Below are 20,356 nucleotides of genomic sequence, written 5' to 3' on the forward strand. Positions count from 1 at the left end.
AGTTCTTTGTGGCTTTGGATTTTCTTGCTTGCCTAAAGCAAGGCTCTCCTACCACATATTTATACAAATATTTTCCTATTTATTCTGAAAATTGCTATTTTTTATTTAAATATTTATAATCTACCTGGAACTCATTGTTATATATGGAAAGCAAGAGGGCTGACTGTTTTCTTTCAGGAAGATGGTTAATTATCAGCATCATTTATTTCATAAGCCATACATTTCCACTTGAAATGAAACTTCAATACTTATCTATCAGAAATGGACAGATTCAGCAGGCATAAAATCAGTAAGGACAAAGTTGGACTCAATAATACACCCATCAACTATATATAATGGACATTACACAGTACTTCACCCAACAACAGCAGAACACACATGGTTCTCAAGCTCACATGGAAAATTCAGCAAGTAGACCACATTCTGGGTCATAAAACATACAACCTTTACAAATCTAATAGAACAAAAATCATACAGTGCCTGCACTTGGATCACAATGGAATTAAATTAAAAATCACTAACAGAAAGATAACTAGATAATCCCCCAAATATATGGAGATTAAATAACACGCTTCTAAATAATGCATGGATCAAAGAAGAAATCTCAACAGAAATTTTAGAATATTCTGAACTAAATGAAAATGAAAGTGTTACATTAAAATTTGTGGGATGTAGTAAAAGCAGTGTTTAAGAGGAATACTTACAGCATTGAATGCATACATTAGGAAACAAGAAAGATCTAAAATCAATTATCTAGATTTCTAGGAAGTTAGAAAAAGAACAAATTAAATCCAAAGGAGGTAGAAGAAAGGAAATGATATTAGAGCAGAAATAAATGAAACTGTAAATAGGAATCTAGAGAAAAATCACTGGAATCAAAACCTGGCTCTTTGAGAAGATTAGTAAAACTGATGAGCCTCTAGCCAGGCTAAGAAAAAATGAGAGAGGATGCAAATTACTAATATCAGAAATGAAAGAGGAGACATCACTACAGATCCTGTGGACATTAAGAGAATAATAAAGGAATACTATGAACAACTCTATGCCCACAAATCTGATAACCTAGATGAAATGGAACAATTACTTGGACATCAAAACTTGCCAAAATTCACACAAGAAGAAATAGAAATCTGAGTAGGTCTGTATTTACTAATAACCTTCTAGAACAGACAGGCCTAGAGGGGTTCACTTCTTAATTCTACCAAACATTTAAGAAGAAATTTTACCAAATTTCTACAATCTCTTTCAGAGAACAGAAGCAGAGGGAATATTTTCTAACTTACTCTGTAAGGCAAGCATTACCCTAATACTGAAAATAGACAAAGACATTACAAGAAAACTATAGACCAACATCTCTCATGAACAATGACACAAAATTCTCAACAAAATATTAGTAAAATTGAATCCAATAATGTATAAGAAGAATTATATACCATGACCAAATGAGATTTATCCCACATCTGCAGGGCTGGTTCAACATTTGAAAATCAATTACTGTAATCCATCACATTAGAAGGCTAAAGAAGAAAAAACACATGATCATATCAATAGATAGAAATTCCAAGTAAACTAGGAATAGAGGGGAACTTCCTCAACTTGATAAGGAAAACCTACAAAAGACTTGTAGCAAAGATCTACTTAATACCAAGAAACTTAAAGCTATCAAACTAAAATCAGGTACAAGGCAAGGATGTCCCCTCTTAACATTCCTTTCAACATCATATTGGAATTTCTAGCTAATGAAATAAGACAAGAAAAGGAAATCGAAAGTATACATATTGGGAATGAAGAAATAAATCTGTCTTTGTTCACTGATGACAGGATTGTCTGTGTAGAAAAAATCAAATAAAACAAACCAAAAAACTCATAGAACTAATAAGCAATGATAGCAAGGTTGCAAGGCATAAGGTTAATATACAAAAGTCAAATTTTTTCTTACACATCAACAATGAACAAGTAGAATTTGAAGTTAAGAGCACAGTATCATTTACATTAGCACCAGAAAAACAATGATTTCAACTTAGTATAAATCTAACAAAATTTGCACAAGATCTATATGAACAAAAGCACAAAACTGATGAATGAGTTCAAAACTAAATAAATGGAAAGATATTCCATGTTCATAGAGAGAAGACTCTCAATATTGTCAGGATGTGCATTCTTCCCAACTTGATCTATACATTCAATACAATCTCAATCAAAATTCCAGCAAGGTATTTTGGGGATATCAATAAACTGGTTATAAAGTTTATATGGGCAGTCCAAAGACCCAGAATAGCTAACACAATACTGAATAAGAACAACAAAGTTGGAGGACTGACACTACTCAATTTCAAGACTTACCATAAAACTATAGTAATCAAGATGGTGTGGTATTGGCAAAACAATTAACAAATAAGTCAGTGGAAAATAATATAGATTCTAGAAAGAAACCCCCATAAATGTAGTCAACTGATCTTTGACAGAGGAGCAAAGGCAACACAAGGGAGCAAAGGGTCTTTTCAACAAATGATGCTGGAACAACTAGATATCCATGTGCAAAACAAAATCTAGACACAGACGTTACACCCTTCACAATTAACTCAAAACAGATCACAGACCTAAATGTAAAATGCAAACTATAAAATTCCTAGAAGATGACATAGAAGAAAACCTAGATGATCTTAGGTATGGTGAAGCCTTTTTAGGTGTAACACCAAACACATGACCAGTGAAATAAATAATGAACAAGCTAGCTTCATTAAAATTAAAAACTTGTTCTTTGTGAAAGGCAACATCTAGAGAATGAGAAGACAAGCCACAGACTGAGAGAAAATTTTGCAAAAGACATATCTGATAAAGGACTGTTATCCAAAATAAACAAAGAACTCTTAAAACTCAAAAAGAAGAAAACAAAAAACCTGATTAAGAAATGGGTGAAAGACCTTCACAGACAACTTCACTAGTGAAGATACACAGATGGCAAATAAACATAAGAAAAGATGCTCTACATCATATTGTCAAGGGAATACAAATTAAAGCAGCAATGAGATACTACTATGCAGCTATTAGAAAGGCTAAAATCTGGAACACTGACACCACCAAATGCTGAAGAGGATGTGGAGCAACAGAAACTCTCAAACATTACTGGTGGAAGTGCAAAGTGGTACAGCCATTTTGGAACACAATTTGATAGATTCTTTACAAAACTAAATATTCTTTACCATATGATCTACATTGTACTTGGTATTTACACAAAGGAGCTGAAAACTTATGTCACCATAAAAACCTTCACATGGATGTTTTCAGCAGCTTTACTCATAATTGCCACAACTTGAAAATGACCAAGATGCCCTTTAGTAGGTGAATGGATAAACTGTGATACATACACAATGAAATATTATTCAGTGCTACAAAGAAATGAGCTATCAAGTTATGAAAAGACATAGAGGAATCTTAAATGCATATTACTAAGTGAAAGAAAAGGCTACAATATGAAAAGGCTACATACTAGATGATTCCAACTACATGACATTATGGGAAAAACAAAATTATGAGAAGAGTAAAAAGATTAGTCATTGCTGGGGCAGTGAGGGGGGATGGGGAGGGATGAATTGGAACACAGAGTATTGTTAGGGCAGTGAAAATACTCCTTCTGATACCATAATGACAGATAAATATAATTATACATTTGTCCAGACTCATAGACTATGCAACACCAAGATGTACCCTAAGGTGAACACTGAACTTTGAGTTATTACAATGTGTCAAATATAAGTTCATCAATTGTAACAAATGTATCACTCTGGTAGCAGATGTTGATAATTCCATGTGTGGAGGCATGGGACATCTGGAAGATCTCTGTAGCTTCCCCTCAATTCTTGTGAACCTAAAACTGATCTAAAAAATTGTCTTAATAAAACAATACTGCTTTAGAACAGTTTGAGTGATTTAAATTTATTTTGTTATTTAAATTTTTAGGAGTTCACATTTATATTAAAAAAGTGAAGCCAAACAATTAAATGAAATATTTCTTTATGTAATATATATTGCAAACATGGATTCATACCTGCATTATTACCTACAATTTATAAATTCTCACAAGGAATGCCATTTTATTGCTATTTAAATAATAATTATTTGTAATGCTTTTGTTATAAGTTAATAACAAACACCCTTTAAGACCAGTGCTAGAAAACTAATAAATATTTTAATAGAAGGCATTACAATTCTAATTTTAGTGTAATATGCTTCCATAAAGAAATATATCTTCAAAATGCTATGAATAACTTAATGTCTATAACTTTAGACATGTAACAGTGCTATTGACAAAAATCTATTTTTAATTCTAGAGAAAAAAGCAAAACATATCAGAGAATTTGAGACCTAGAAGGGACCTTAGAAATACCTAGTCAAATTTCCTTACCTGCACATGAAGAAAATGAGATCTGGCCAAATTAGTTGCCTTAGCCAAAATTACAGAACTAGCTAGTGCCTGAACCAGTTCTCCTGATTCCCAGTCTAAGGTATTTGGTTTCAACAGTTCTTAGTATAATTTGTCCATAAAAAATGTAAGAAAAGCATGGATAGGGGAGTCAAAATTACAACATGTACAGTGATAAGGGACAATTTTTATGTCAATTTTAATTGATAAAATTATATAAGCATTTATAAAATGCAATGATTACCAGTAACAACAATATTTTTAAAGAATATTTTGTATAAGTGCTGGTAATATAGATGTTTAAGACTAATGTATTATGGTTATCAAAGGCAATCTTTGAAAAAGAATGTAGCCCAAATTTTTAGACTCAAAGAATACTTAAATTTTAGTGTAAATGTATTTATTATTTTATGCAGATTTACACTCTCTTTAACTAAAGAATAAAGAAATTTCCTCTGAGGAAATGAAAGAACTCACAGAGCATTTCTGACATTTTATAGTTCACTAAACATTTAGATAAGCCTATCATTTCTAAACACTGTACAAGATACTGACATCACAGATGGTGAAGAAGAAAAAAATCTGTTCTCAGGTACGCACCTAGAAAGGGAGGCAGCCAAATGGAGTAGGAAGTATGGTATATGTTTCTCTGTCGTTAGGACTTTGTGACAGAAGGAAAAAAGAAGGAAGTATCTAACTGTAGAAGTGATGAGTTGGGAGAAGAGAAGGTAAAGGAGATGTTACAAAGGCTCCTCAGAAAAGGTAAGAATAATCTGTATCTGACAGAAGAGTAAGTCTCTAAACAGACAAAATCTAAGGAGAGAACAGCGTGGTGCAAAGAGAGACAATACAGCATCTCTTGGAGGTCCACAAACACATTGGGGTAAAGATTTTGCCTTATCTTTTAGATATCATGAATCTGATACACTTGCAGAACACATACTGGATGGAGTTCTATAGGCAACTGGAAATAAATGTTTTAGGTTTAAGAGAAAGTTAGGTTGAAAACAAGAGTTGAAGCCATTAGGGAATAGGTGACTTGTGGATGAGACAGTCCAGGAAAAATGTACAGAATGAAAAGAGGATCAAAATGGAATTCTGAGAAATACAAGCACTTAAGGTCCAGCAGAGAAACCCAAATAGAAACTTTAAAAAAGGAAAAAAGGAGAGAAATAAAAACTAAGAAAACAGGGTAAACTAAAGATGAATACTTCAAGGACAGAGTAGGCAATAGTGTACAATGCAGTAGATGTAAAGACTAAAATGGGCTCACTGCTCCTGGTGGCTTTAGGTAAGAAGTAGTAATTATGAAGTGGGGTGGATGCCAGAGTAGAGCAGACTGAGTAATTAGTGAAATTAAGGAAGTAGGAGCATCCAGCACTGACTTTTCTTTCAGAAGGCTTATCTGTTAAAGTAGAGGAGACAAGAACAGGTGCTGATGCAATTAAGTTTACAGATTTGGTGGAAGGAATTTGAATTAAATTCTTATAATGGTTTCCATTTATTCTGAAGGAGAAGGTGAGGTCTTTTGCTAAGAGTCTGAAAAGAAGTGGTTGAGGAGAGTGAAGGCCAGAAACAGGCACTGTGGAGACAAGATCAGCTGTCCAGGAAAATCTAGGAATGTTGGGTATTTTTGTGGACCCAGGTAAGGTTGTGAAGAACCTATTATGAAATCACTAAAGAAAACCTTAAATATTAATACTGGTCTTGGCTATTTTGTCAGTAGGCAAGTACCTAAAACAAAGCATAGGAAAATTTTCTGTCTTCCTCTCATTAGCAAACTGAAATTAAGCAAAGAGTTTAAAAATATGAATGTTTACTAAATACGGATATCTTGATACATACCTAGAATTGTAGAAATATACTAAAGCAATCATTTTAACCGCATCACATTTTTTCTTAAAAAGAAAAAGATCAGATAATGTCCTAGTGAAAGTCGTAAGTAAATTAACTACTAGGAACTTAAAGCATTATATCCAAAGTCTTTCTGTTGATGTAAGTTTTTTAAAAATAGCTTTATGGATGTGAAATGTGAAATATTCTGTTTATCTCCCTAACTCTTCAATTATGATGAATTTGTATGTATAACTTATTTTAAGTGAAAAATAATTGAAGAAAAGTTCTGATAAAGTATTCTTGGTAGGAAGCATTCTCCTTTCTCCTTCCCCCTCAATGTACACCTGCCACAATTATTTTGGAACTGCTACAGTTTACTTAGTTTACACTTTTACAGCTAAAAATAAGTGTAACAGGCAGAAAATATATTATTCAATAAAATCAAATTGCTTTTTTGAAAATAGTGATTTCTACTTACAGACTTGTTATTTTGCATTTAGAAAATTAAGATGACTATTAGCTCCAAAATTCAAGAGTAAAAGTTGCCTTTGAACATTGTTATAAATAATCATTAACTGGGATTACTATTTTTATTCTAGGATGATACTTCTGGAAAAATTCTAAACTTGAATTTGAAACAGCAGTGTTTAGTTCCTCTGCAGAGACAGGATTTGTTAATCTAGCTCCTGATCAGTGAATCAGGTAGGTCATCTACACAGACACATCAGGAAAAGAGTTACTACCTCTTCTACAAGAGTTGATTTCTACAAAAATGCCAAGCATTACATTCAAATCTATTTACAAACTGTTACTTCTAAAGTGTTGCCACAAAAGATCAGCAATATCATTTGGGTTAAAACTGCTTTGAAATAAATCACAAGGTTATTCTTTCAAAAAGAAAGCACCTGATTTTTGACTGTGCTGTTCACAGAGGGAGATTTAAAACAGACACACACACACACACACCATGCATGCATACATAACTTTCAGAAGTTACAGATGCAGTTTTTATAGTAAATACTAATAATGTTTGATTTTCTTAAAAACTACATTATTAAAAATTATAGTTAATTCATAAAAAATTATATGTACTTATTATTATTGCCATTAATGATGACCATTTATGTCAGCCACTGTGTTAAGACTCACATACATTATTTCATTTAATTCTCACAACCCCTCTGTGATATAATCATTACCTATATTTAAGTATGGGTAAATTGAGGTTTGAAGAAATTCAACTCACTCAATGACATATTTCAAATAAGGTAGGGAGCTAGGAGTTGAAATCAGGTCGATATGATTACAAAACCCATGTTTTTAACCAGTAGGCAAAGGAACTATTAATTTACTATATATTCCAATCCTTAAATGGATGATTTACACACACACAAAAAAAGGAAGAAAATCCCCACTAAGAATATTTCAAAAGAATCAATGTCTTACATAATTTTTCTTTATTGATTTTATTATCTGTTGATTTCTCCTCATATTCATTATATCTCCTAAAATAAAATGTTCTTATACTTAGAAAAATAATATTCCCACATAACCTGTCAATTTTTAGAACCATAAAAATAGTGCATGTTTCAAAAGTAACTATAGAGAAAAAGTATTCATTTACATATATTGTTACCCATCCTTATTTGTCCCAATTCTTCCACAAATCTTCACTGATCTAAATTGGTAGACTACATTTCTTAAAATTTTACTTATTGTTCCCTTGTATGTCTAAATTTACACAATCCAACTAATTATTAATAACAAAAACTTCTATGTTAAGCCCATAGTGATTAAATTATGTTAATGTTTCTTAGACCTCAAAACTACAGTGATTTGAAAATTTTTTAAAGAGTAGATATAAGACTAAGAAACAAGAGCATTTCTATTTTGAATAACTAGTCTTTGGAAAATAAATATCAAAGCTCAAATTTAGCCCATCCTTTCTTCTTACCTCAGGTTGACTGGAAATATTCAAAATGAGAGCCCATAATTCAGCTCTCAGTGCTGTGGGGCTTCCTTGTCTGACATATTGTTGAGCAGCAGCACTATCTTGTTCTGCTAGAACTGCCAAAAGTATATTAAAACCTCATTAGAAAATTCATATGTAAGAAATAACATTGTAATCTTTAATAACAAATCTTTTGGGAAGCTAACATTTTATCCTTTTTCTAGTACCATGTTGACAACCTTCTTTTACTCTCTGAATTTTGATGTGGCCCTATTTACAGCCCTATAAGTTTCAAGCCTTAAGCTCCTCTACCTCCTATCTCACATGGCAAAAATTTTAATGTAGGTAATCTGAGGTCACTTTGCTTTCACTATAGCTCCATGGATCTGAAATTAGTGGTTAATATATAAAATAATTTTGGATTCCATGATCAAGTAAAGTCATATCTACAGAAACCCTAAATTTCTTGTGCATATTGTACTAAGTCATGAATGGTCTAGTATTTGGAAGTAGTATGATATTGAAGTATTATGGCTAAGAATTACAAAGTACAAAGGGTGTAAGATATCCATTCTACTCGATGACTTCTTAGCTATCTGTCAAAATCAACTGAAAAATGGATTTTTAAAAGGAGTAAAAGCAAAAAACATCTGATAACCTTTTAGGAAGGCCAAACATTACTCTTGAAGAGTCAAATTCACAAAATTAATATGTTATGCTTTCACTTTTATTTTTATTTTTATTTTCTGTAGTGAAAATACCAGGTAGTAAGTCTGGAAATAAAAGCCCTCCCAAAACAAACAAAACCAAAAGAGCAAAAAAAGACACACTAAACAACTGCTGATGCTTGTCTAATATACTGTTTTCTTACATTTCTTCTTCAAAGGGAAAAAAATCTTATACTAAATGAAAATAGCAAGACCAAAAGAAACAAAGAGATCAGGTGAAATAAAGAGACAAAACATATTCTTTAATTTGTGTTTAATGAAAATGCCAAATCATACAAATGAAGTCCTTTAAATATAGGTATGACTTTGAAAAATTGAAGTAGGGAGTTTAGCATATGACAATATAACTTCCACAGAAGGTTCATTTTGTCACAAACTTATCCGCATTTCATATTTCAAAGATAAAACAGGATTTATAAAAACAAGGAAAAGAATCTTTAAAAGACGGGGGAAATTATTCCCAGAACCCTAAGATCCACTTCAATTATTAAGCCTTACCATTGTGAACGGACAGTTACATTCTTTCCTGATGCAGGAACATACCCTTGTTAACACTAATGAGAAGTATGTGGACACATCAAAGAGAGAATCTGCCTCTTTGATTTTAAAATGAAATTCTGCTGAATGGACTAAGCGAACATCCTTGAAGAATGTGTGTCTGCATTTATTATTTCCTTTTTAGTAAACTACCCATGTACTTCTTTATCTGACATTAACAAACCCAAAATGATGTCTCTCCTCTTTATAAAGATTCTCATGATATTTTCTAAGTAGCTGAATATTACCGCTTTTTAGGTTTTCAGCTTTTCAGAGATTAAATTTCAGTTGTGGGTATAAAATATAGACATTTACTTAAGACTGTTTAATTTTCAGAAATTGTCATAAGAATAATCAAAATGAGCTTACCTTTTTGCCCAATACGTACATGCTCATTTTCAAAAAGTTCTAAAAATGATCAAATCAAAATTATCAGATACAAATATGATCCATTACAATTAAAACAATATTAGGTATATTTTTTCTGGTATTGACACTTTAAATTATTTTTAAGGCTGAGTGTCTCTAGAATAGAAAACTTTAAGAATATTTATCTTTATGTGTAGAAAAATTAATTTTTCTAAGTTGTTTAAAGTTTATAGAATTAAAAGGGAGTTACATACATTTAATTAGAGGAAAAAATTGATAAACCAATTTTCCTTTGTTAAAATAAGAGTATCTTCTCATAAGACAAAAACATTTTGTGCTTTATCTTTGATATTTTTCCTAAACAAAACAAAACATTTGACAGCTTCATTTGTAAAGCCCTACTTCTACTCTAATTTACCATAAAAGCATATTTAATATAAGTCTTAATACTATTATAGGTAAAATCTTACCATTAAAAATGCCATTTAAAAAAGAGAATATAGGAGATGCAATGATTTGACTTAAAGTACCATTCATACTGGGAAAATCTCATAAACTAGACCATATTAAAATTTTTAAAAAACTTCTGTTCATCAAAAGACAGCATTGAAAGTGAAAAGGTAAGTCACAGAGTAGGAGAATATATTTGCAATACATATGTCTGAGAAAGGACTTGTATCCAGAACATAAAAAGAACTCCTGGTAAGTCAATGAGATAAACACAGGCAACTACCTGACACACATAGGCAAAAGACTTGAACAGGTTCTTTACAAAAGAGGAGATCCAAAGGACCAATAAAGTCATGAAAAGATGCTCAACCACATCAGTCATCAGAGAAATGCAATTAAAACCACTATGAAATACACACCCACTGCAATGGCTAAAATGAAAAGGATTGACAATTCTAGATGCAAAGGAAATGAAGCAAAATGCGCTTTTCATAAAAAGGTGGTGAGAGTTTAAATTATGTACAACCACCTTGGAAAACTGTTTGGCAACATCTATGAACACTGAATATATGCACATCCTGTGACAATTAGCAATTTACTCTCGAATACATACATATATGCACCAGGAGACATATACAGGAATATTCATACCAGCACTATTGATAATAACTAAATAGTGTAAACAACTCAAATGATCATCAATAGTAGAATGGATAAATAGTAGCATATTTATATACTGGACCACAATACATCAATGAGAATGAATGATATATGACTACACAAACACTATGGATAATCTCACAACAAACATTAAGCAAGAGAAGCTAAACACAGAGTACATACTGTATGATCTCACATCTATAAAGTACAAACAGGCAAACTAACCTATGATATCAGAAGTCAGGAGAGTTGTTACCCATGGGGATGGTAGAGTCTGGAAGTCTAAGTAGGCTTCTGAGATGCTAGTAATATTCTATTTCTTGATCTGGTTGGAGGTTTCACAACTGTGTCCACTTGTAAAAATTCACTGATCTGTATACTTGTGATTTGTGTTCTTTTCAATGTGTACATTACAAAAGTTATATATGTATAAAAGTTACTTTAAAATTAAAGCAAAACAAACAAGATTATAAAAATCTTGAGGGGGAAAACTTTCAACTTTTCTCCCCACTCTAGAGAAAACCAGTTTTCAATTTCCTTTCCTCCTCTTTCTCCTTACTACCTGAGAAAGGATGAGCTGCTAATTTTGGATTTCTTAGATTTTATGAGCTCTTCTTTCTCACAGGGCATCTATCTGATGAATGTTTCATGGAAAACACTTCAGGAAAAGCTGTGAAAACTGACGATACTTTTTTCTTTTAGAAATAAGCGGTAAAAAGTGTCTATTTAGCAGAATCCCCGTCAAGATTTGTTATTATCTATATGTAGACAGTGTCACACATATGATCCTCCATTATTATAAAGTATTATGAAAGAATGCTGATCCTGCTCACCATTTTAGCATCGGCCTTATAATTTCCATAGTAAATATGCTTGTGTATTCATGTGCATATTTAAAATAAATGCATATTCATGAGAGTTTGTAGGAATAATAAATAAGCCTGCTTTTTTATTATTGTTAAATAAGGATTCTGTACTACACAGGGAAGGACTTTTGAGGAATGCGCTTCAAACATAAAGATTGTATAATAGTATTGATAAAACATAGATAATATGGGTTTTTAAAGATGAGTAAGATATAGTTCCCTTGAGTCACACATAGCTTAATCCTAAATTTAAAATTTGCCTCGAGCCAAACACAAGTATTAGCAACATCTTCAAACATTTATCAATAGATCCAATTTAACCAAAGTCATAGACACAGGCTAAAAAAATAAAAGTAACAATGAATTTTAGGCAAAAGTCGTCATACATGACACCACTCTTGTTTTCAAGTAATATTGCTCACTGGCAATCCTCATGTCAGGCAAAAATCCATGTACTCTGCCACCAGAAACAATCTCATTCAATGTACACTAACTTAACCCAATTTTTAGCAGTCCTGCATTGAGAAGCAAAGAGAACAAAAATAACTGTATCAACTGAAGAGATTATCAACCTCCTCGAGGCCGACTTGGGTGTTCTCACCTCTGCTCCAACTGCCCCTTGTATATTATCACAGCAAATACCACTTTAATTCTTATCCTGAACCTTATTTTCTACTGTATCTTCCCTAAGATGTATTCACTAGTCCTTGGCCCTTAGCAGGCCCATATTGTACTATGAATGATTCAAGGGAAAAATAACTATCCACTAGATTAAGAAAAAAATTAGGTTTTCTAAAGCATAGCTACTATAAGATTAAGAATAATTTTAAGCAATTCTTAAGGATTTTTCAAAGGTCAAAAGCATAAATATCATTTAAGGTTGTATTGTTATTTCCTTCTTATTTTGTTACATATGGCTATCACTGGCCAAGAACAGAAATATAAGATGTCTGTCTTAGTCTCTTCAGGCTGCTATAAAAAAATACCCACAGACTGGGAAGTTTATAATCAACAGACATTTATTTCTCACAGTTCTGGAATCTAGAAATCCAAGATCAAGATGCCAGTATGATTGGATTTTGGTGAAGGCCCTCTTCTGGACTGCAGACTGCCAACTTGTCACTGTATCCTCACATGACAGAAGGGGCTACAGAACTCTTTCATAATGTCACTAAATTCCATGCTTGAGGGCTCTGCTGTCTTGACCTAATCACTTTCCAAAGGCCCCATCTCTTAATATCATCACCTTGGGGATTAGAACTTCAACACAAACATTCAAACCATAGCAATACCTTTTTCTATAAGATATCTGATATCATCTTACAAGACAAGAAAAGACTATCTAAGGGATAAAGAGGGGAGGTAGACTGCTTAGTTTTGAATCTTGGTTTTACCACTAACTAGCTCTCTGACCTTGGGCAAGTTACTTAACATCTCCATTTCTTCAACTTTAAAATGGTAGTAATACTTTTATCTCACATTATCCTAGAAAATTAAAACCACAATGCATTGTCACTATACACCATCAGAATGACTAAAACAGAAGATGTAATACACGAATCATTAGCAAGCACATAGAGCAACCACTACTCTTATACATTGTTGGTGGAAGTGTAAACTAGTACTATCACTTTTGAAAATCTTTGGCAGTTATCTATTCAAGCTGAACTTATGCAAACTCTAGGGTGGAGAAAGTGAATTCCCAGATATATACACTCAACATATACATCTATTCACCAAAAGACACATACTGCGATATTCATAGTAACCTTATTTGTTATAGACTCAAACCTGAAACTTCCCAAATACCCATCAACAGTGAAATGGATAAACAAATGTGTGATATATTAATACAATGGAACACTATAATGCAAAAAAATGGTGGCTGAATCTCACAAACATAATGTTGATCAAAAGAAATCAAACTTCAAAGGATATGTACTGTATGCTTCCATTCATATGATATTCAAAAATTGTCAAAACTAATCTATAATGTTAGAAATCATAATAGTGGTTTCTTTGACATGGGGGCTAAAGATTGAAAGAGGGTGGGGAGGGGCTTCAGTTTATTGATCTGGGTGGTATTTTAATAGGTGTATCCAACTCATAAAAATTCATTGAGCCATTCTCTTACAATATATGTACTTTTCAATATGCATTATACATTAATAGCACATAGCATGTGCTCACTATTTATTATGTTTTTTATTATTAGCAATTACAATACTTATATCATTAATTATAATATTAATAATATTATTAGCAATAATAATGAACAGTCAACTTCCCTATTGCATAGAGGGAGAAACAAATGCAGAGATGTAAAGTGACTTGTCCAAGTCACACAGGTCTAAGCAATGGCCAAGGAAAAATTAGAACAGTTTCCTGACTCCTGTCTAATATGATTCCCACTACAATATAGGCCTCCCATATTTTAGGTTAATTTTTACTTTCTGGTTATTATAAAGCTAAATACCAATTTGGTCTTTATGAAAATCACATTGTGTTTATGTGCTAAAAGAGAAAAGGTAGGGAAATATTCTGGGTGATTAAAGTTTATAAGATATCAGTTTTAAATCCTAAGTTTATACAAGGTCAGTGTGTAATTAACTTTCTGATATGAAAAATAATAAAAATAGATTGTGATGGCCAGTAAAGGGAAATAAGAGTGCTGCCAATGAAGATTTTGCCAACAAAATGACTTATGTATGTTAATGACTTTTCAAAATTATTTTACAGACCTTCAAATAAAAAGACAAAATCTAGTTGAACCTGGTCATTACATGTGAGATTCTATTCAATAATTAGTAATAACCAAGGAGAGGCAAAAAAACATGCTTAGTTTTCAGACATAAAAATGTAACTAGATTAATTTGGAAAAGACAAGTTAAGCCTTAAACTCACTCTTATTTATTATGTGCCATTTATTATGTGCCACATGGAAGAAATACTAACCAGGAGGCACTTGTGTAGAATCATCTATACCCAGTTGTCCTGTAGTTAAGCCGAGTTCTATGAAGAATTCTTTCTGAAAAATAACATACATAGAGTTAACATACATCTCAAACTTTGCTACATACATTAGTTAAAAAAAATCACTTTCACCTAAACATCACCTTAAAAAAAAAATCACATTTTAAAATGAATCTTTGCTTCATTCAAAAATCTAAAAAAGGAAAGGATATTATTAAGCCTTAAATAGTAATGCATTAGTCCAAAATTTTGCCTTTTTAGGTAATAGGCTAATCAGTAAATAAGGAATGATAATTATCTTTTTGAGCAAGAACTAATTACATTCAAATCTTTCCCAAGACATACACACACACAAAAAGTACTTATCAATTTTGCCTTCTAAATTCATTGCCTAAAATTACCAATATAATTCTGTATCTGTGCTTTCTATGGTACTTCACTCAGCTTTTAATCAACTAACCACTGCAAATATCCAAAACAACTTAAATTAATTTTAAAGCAAAATTAGACTACCAAGTGCTCTGCTAAAATAAGTATAAATCAGATTTATTGTCCAGACATCCTCTACTTATCTAGTAATGTCTAGGGAAAGTAATCATGTTTGTTGATTATTTTTTTAAATATGTAACAATCCAATATTACTCACTTTATTTTTATTCCCTAAGTAATTAAATATTTCTATTAATATTTGCCTCAGCGTTTTGTTACCATTCTAATTGCTAATACCAAACTTCCTTCTCCTTTAAAAAATGGAATTAGTTTTAATCCTTCATAATTATCTATTATAATTTAAGTTAGTAATTTATTTGTGTCCTTCATAAGAGCTATTCAGTGTAAAACACACACATTTCATTTTTGTATTGATTTTAAATAACTGCCAGTATATTTCAATTTTTAATTAAACTTCACTTTTATCTGTGTTTTTAAAAAGCACTGCAATTATGTTACCAACTTTAATAACTAAAACGGGAAAAATTTAATGTTATTCTTCCATTTCAACCAGTTTTCCATTTATTTTAAGTATTCTTCCTTCATTGAAATCATTAGAATTGTTGGCATAGTAGGGGGCTTAATAAATACTGAACCACGATACTGAGCTCTAGTTCCAACCTGCTGTTCTACATAACTGAATTAGTAAACAGGAATTAGTCAGCAACTTCACTTTAGAGCTAATAAATTTCAGTTGCAAGAAATTTCCTTTTAACACAGATGAGTCTAGGTTTAAGAACCATCTATTATGGGATCCTAAGACTCACTGAGTCTCGCCAAGTTCAATACTCCCACAGACAGAACAAAGTCACAGATAAACCATGCCTCCATGAGTCAGAATCATTACATCACCAGGCCACATGATTCAGGAAAGGGAGGGACAACTCTCCCTAACAGCTGCAGGAAAAGAAAAAACTAACCATACTTTTAGAGCAGCCATAATATTTTGAACTTTAGCCATAGGCTTTTGGTTTTCCAACAGCTAAGAATGAATCCACATCAGTTCCAAGTCCCCTTCAGACAGACAGAAGACATAATTAGTCCCACTCACAAACATGCATTATTCCCTCCCTGCTTTTTTATCTAGCAACCTCCTTCAACTTAGTTCAAATGACAGTACCTCTGAGAAGACTTCCTACTACTTCCACAAGAATCTGCTACTTCCTTGTCTATACAGCCATAGCACTTTGTATAAATTACTACTACAAGGACTTCTAACACTTTAAAAGTAATTTGCAAATTAATTTTTTATCAAAGTTGGAGTGGTAATGGTTAATAGTTATATACTGCTTATTACTATGTTCCAAGACGATCTATATGCTTGATAAATTCATTTCCTGAGGCTGCCATAAAAAAAAAGTGCACACACTTTCAGTTGCATGCATTCCTTGCAGGGCTGGGAAGCAGCATCTGGTTGCCTGTCAGGACTTCCAATGAAGATCTACCTGACATACTGACATGCTATGTTTTCTGTCCTATCCTATATCATTCTACAAATGTAAGTGAACCTGTTACCAGGTTATGGTCTATAGTATACTGTGAGTGTGAATATAAATCAAACCTGAAATAACTATTAGTGGTCATGGTAAGCACTCATACCCTAAGTTAGATATTTCTTCTTTATTTTTTTACTTGTTTGTTTTCATTTTGGTCTCTACTTTTCAAACTGGAAGATTTCAAATATCTGGAGATCCTAGGCTGATCAGTTGCACTTAAAAATGAAGCAATAAACAACTGACTGGAGGCTCTGTCTGCAAGGATTGAGCATAGAGTGCAGTGGGCTTCACTGTGAAGTAATTTTATAGCTATCCAGATTTTTTTTTCTGTAAGAGTTCTCCAAATTTCTGTTAGCCCTTTCTGTGGCATTCTATTGTTGGTGGAGGGTGGGAGAGGAGAGAACAGGGCAGGCATATGGTGTGGTAGGGGAGGAGGGTATTACTCTTACCATTTGGTCTTTCTGATTCTGTTTCTCGAATAAATACACCTCTGGTCTCTCGTGGGGGAGAAAGAGTCACCTGAATATGCAGGGTGGTAGGAGTCTGGGGAGTTTAACACCTCCTGACAGAGCTTGTACGTAATCTCATTTTCAGCTCTATGGCTCACTAATGCCTTCTGTAATATGTAGGATCTCCAATTACTGAGCCTTTCCAAAGATCTATAGAGAAAAATCATCTTGCTTCTTGTACCAATCAGTGTCCAGTCAGGAAATAGAAACCATACCAGAAATATGAACAGGGAAAAACAGAATTAGCAAATGCAGAAAGCAACAACTTTTTTTTTTTTTTTTTGGAGAATGCACCAAGAAGGAACTAAGAACTGAGGAAAGGATCCCCCTGCCCTCAAGACTGAGACTCAGACTTTCAGAGAGGGAGTGGGTACCACAGGAATATGCAGGCCTAGGGTAGTCAAGAAATCTGCTGAAGAGTACAGCCTGGAGCTGGTTGGCTGCAGGCTGCCGAGGTGTGATGCATGTGCTTCTGGGCCTGCTGGGTGCTGATTTGCTGGCATCCATGCAGATACCAGGCAGGGAAGCCCCTTTCTCCTGCTATGGTCTTGCAGTGTTCTTCTATTGATAAAGCCTAACATCAAGCCAGCTGGCAAAAGAGCCAGTTCCAGTATGATGAAGAAGAGCAAAAAAAGGTAGATTTGGAGCTGACATAACCAATCGAACACTGGCACACTTATCCATACCTTCCATCTTCAAAGGTATTTAGGCTTGACCTTCTTCCATGCTTAGGCCCACCACACTTCCATTCATCATTCTCCCATCAACTTTCTAGCTAATACATTAATGCTTAGAGTTACAAGTTCTTTCCTAGTTTCACCAAAGACAGTATTTACATTTCTGTGCTCCTTATTGTTTTGGGGTGCTTAAGAAAAGAAGGAATGTCAATTTCTTAACTCAACCATCAGGAGATATCCTCACCTTTCTATAATTACTCTACTTTAAAACTAACTTCCTCACCAAAAAGTGACAGTCTCCAGAGCAAAGTCTCCACCTCATCTTTCTTTCCCTGATCTGCCTCAGTGCCTCACAGGGTTAAACTTAATAAAGGTTGGTTGAATTAAATAAAATGTACATTCTTTAACAAATTTTTATAAAATTCACAACCTGATTCGATCAGTTTTATAGCTATACATCAGACAGCTGAATCTCAATAAGCTGTCTTAGAAATGTATGCTGTTCATTAAAATGAGGAATAGCAAAAGCTTTTATAGGCCAATAAAAGCTTATCTTTAGTCCTACTAGCATAGCAATTCACTCTCAATATAACATATGGGCAATAACAAATAAACTTTTCAATTTATTCACTTATTTAATGAGCAGATTATCCTACTGTTTTAGGTATATGTTGCACTAAAATACTTTTTGAATGGTGTCTTGTAAAGTATGTTAATTTATTTTTAAATGCCTATACTTACCAATTCAGGGATGTCTTTTACTTTCAGAGGAACTTGGATTAAACCCAAATGAGTCCTGAAACTAGGAGAATCACCATTTTCATAATTTGGGTTGCGAAGATTAACTAATACCTTTAAAAACAAATCCAACAAAATTGGTTAGTTTCTTTACAGGTTGTTTACACTTAAAATTTGCGATGATATTCTTGGTGTATCACCACAAAACTAAAAACTACTTGGGGTTATGTATAAATTTTAATTACATTCTAAAAGACTACAAAATTGTGTTGAAATGTTAAAATACCACAAACATGCTTCTTAATTTAATATCCCAACTGATGACCTACCATATAAACCTCTAAATAAAGTTAAGAATTTAGTTAGAATGGAAAACCTTTTGATAGTAATAATAAATAAAAGTTACTTGATTGTAATACTTTACCAGGGAAGGTAACAAAAAATTAAAATTTCTTGATTGCAATACCTGCCAGGGAAAATTTTAGAAACAACTCTAACCCTTTTGAGAACAGATATTGACAAAGATGGTGGAACAACAGTGCAGGGTATTAACTCTAAAACAAACCCACAAAGATTAAAAGAAGAAATTCTAGAAACCAAGCTAACAAGAAAGACCATTTACATTTTCTGTAAGTAAGCAGATACAGAAAATCTTAGGTATTTGTGTGTCCTTTAATCTAGGAATCTTACTTCTATGAGTATGATTAGGGAAATAATTAAAGATGTTTGCAAAAAATAGTACAGAAAGAATGTTCATGAAGTTCTTTTATAACAAAAAATATGAAAAAGTTTAAACATTCATTATAGGAAATTACTTAAATTATGGTTAATTCACATAACAAAATAATGTAATATGCCCCAATTAATATAGGTAACATAGGTAATGACATGAAAAAATGTTCACAATAATTAAGTTAAGATAATTAGTTTTGTAGTAATGGTAATGTATATTGCTATGTTATGGTATTATGTGTAATTTTTAAATGAAAAATTTTTTCTTTAAAATTTGTTTCCTATGTAAGGTTTTTTTAAATTTTTCTAACAACTAACATAGTTTTGGGAAAGAATAATAATAACTTTAAAATATTTTTGAATTGAAGCTCTTGAGGGCAAGATACCATCAAGAATCCAGTGAAGGAGATTATGGTGGCAGAAACACAATCATATCCAAGGAAGGCAGTAATGAATTAATAACTAATGGCTGATAAAATGGAATGTGCTATAATGCCGACAGAGTTTCCTAAATTGCAAACACTAAATTAAAATTAAAAACATCAGTGGTATTGGCTTTAAAAAATAAAAGATTTAGCAAAGAATCAACAGTGTTAAATACAGACTATGTCCTACCAGCACAGCAACTCACTCTCAATATAACATATGGGCAATAAAAAAATAAACTTAAATGGTGACATTTAAGTAAAGATGTAAGGAGTTAGGGAACATGCAGGCAGGTTACCTGGTGAGAAAGCACTGTAGGCAGGGAAAACAAGGAGTAAAGGCCCTCAGATGGGAGGAAGCCCAGGGAAAACAAGAAGGCTAATGGAGCTGGAGTAGTAAAAGTAAGATGAGATGGATTCAGAAAAGTAATGAAGTATCAGATCAAATAAGGTGTTTTAGGCCATTGCCATGACTTTGGCTTTTAAGTAGAATGAGA

The 20,356-nt window shown here is 32.6% G+C and overlaps 1 protein-coding gene across 4 annotated transcripts in view; it reads right to left on the reverse strand.

Annotated features, from left to right (window-relative positions):
- TBC1D19 (TBC1 domain family member 19) overlaps positions 1 to 20,356 on the reverse strand; it is a 146,443-nt gene that overhangs the window by 56,148 nt on the left and 69,939 nt on the right. For all 4 annotated transcript variants that reach the window (XM_036994776.2, XM_017664797.3, XM_017664796.3 and 1 more), the window contains 4 exons: positions 18,706 to 18,816; positions 14,776 to 14,848; positions 9,845 to 9,883; positions 8,214 to 8,326 (listed from right to left, as the gene is read on the reverse strand). In XM_036994776.2, the coding sequence (XP_036850671.1) occupies positions 8,214 to 8,326; positions 9,845 to 9,883; positions 14,776 to 14,848; positions 18,706 to 18,816 (336 nt within the window). The remainder of the gene's footprint in view (positions 1 to 8,213; positions 8,327 to 9,844; positions 9,884 to 14,775; positions 14,849 to 18,705; positions 18,817 to 20,356) is intronic.

The sequence above is a fragment of the Manis javanica genome, chromosome 5, assembly GCF_040802235.1.
Source record: "Manis javanica isolate MJ-LG chromosome 5, MJ_LKY, whole genome shotgun sequence".
Taxonomy (NCBI): domain Eukaryota; kingdom Metazoa; phylum Chordata; class Mammalia; order Pholidota; family Manidae; genus Manis; species Manis javanica.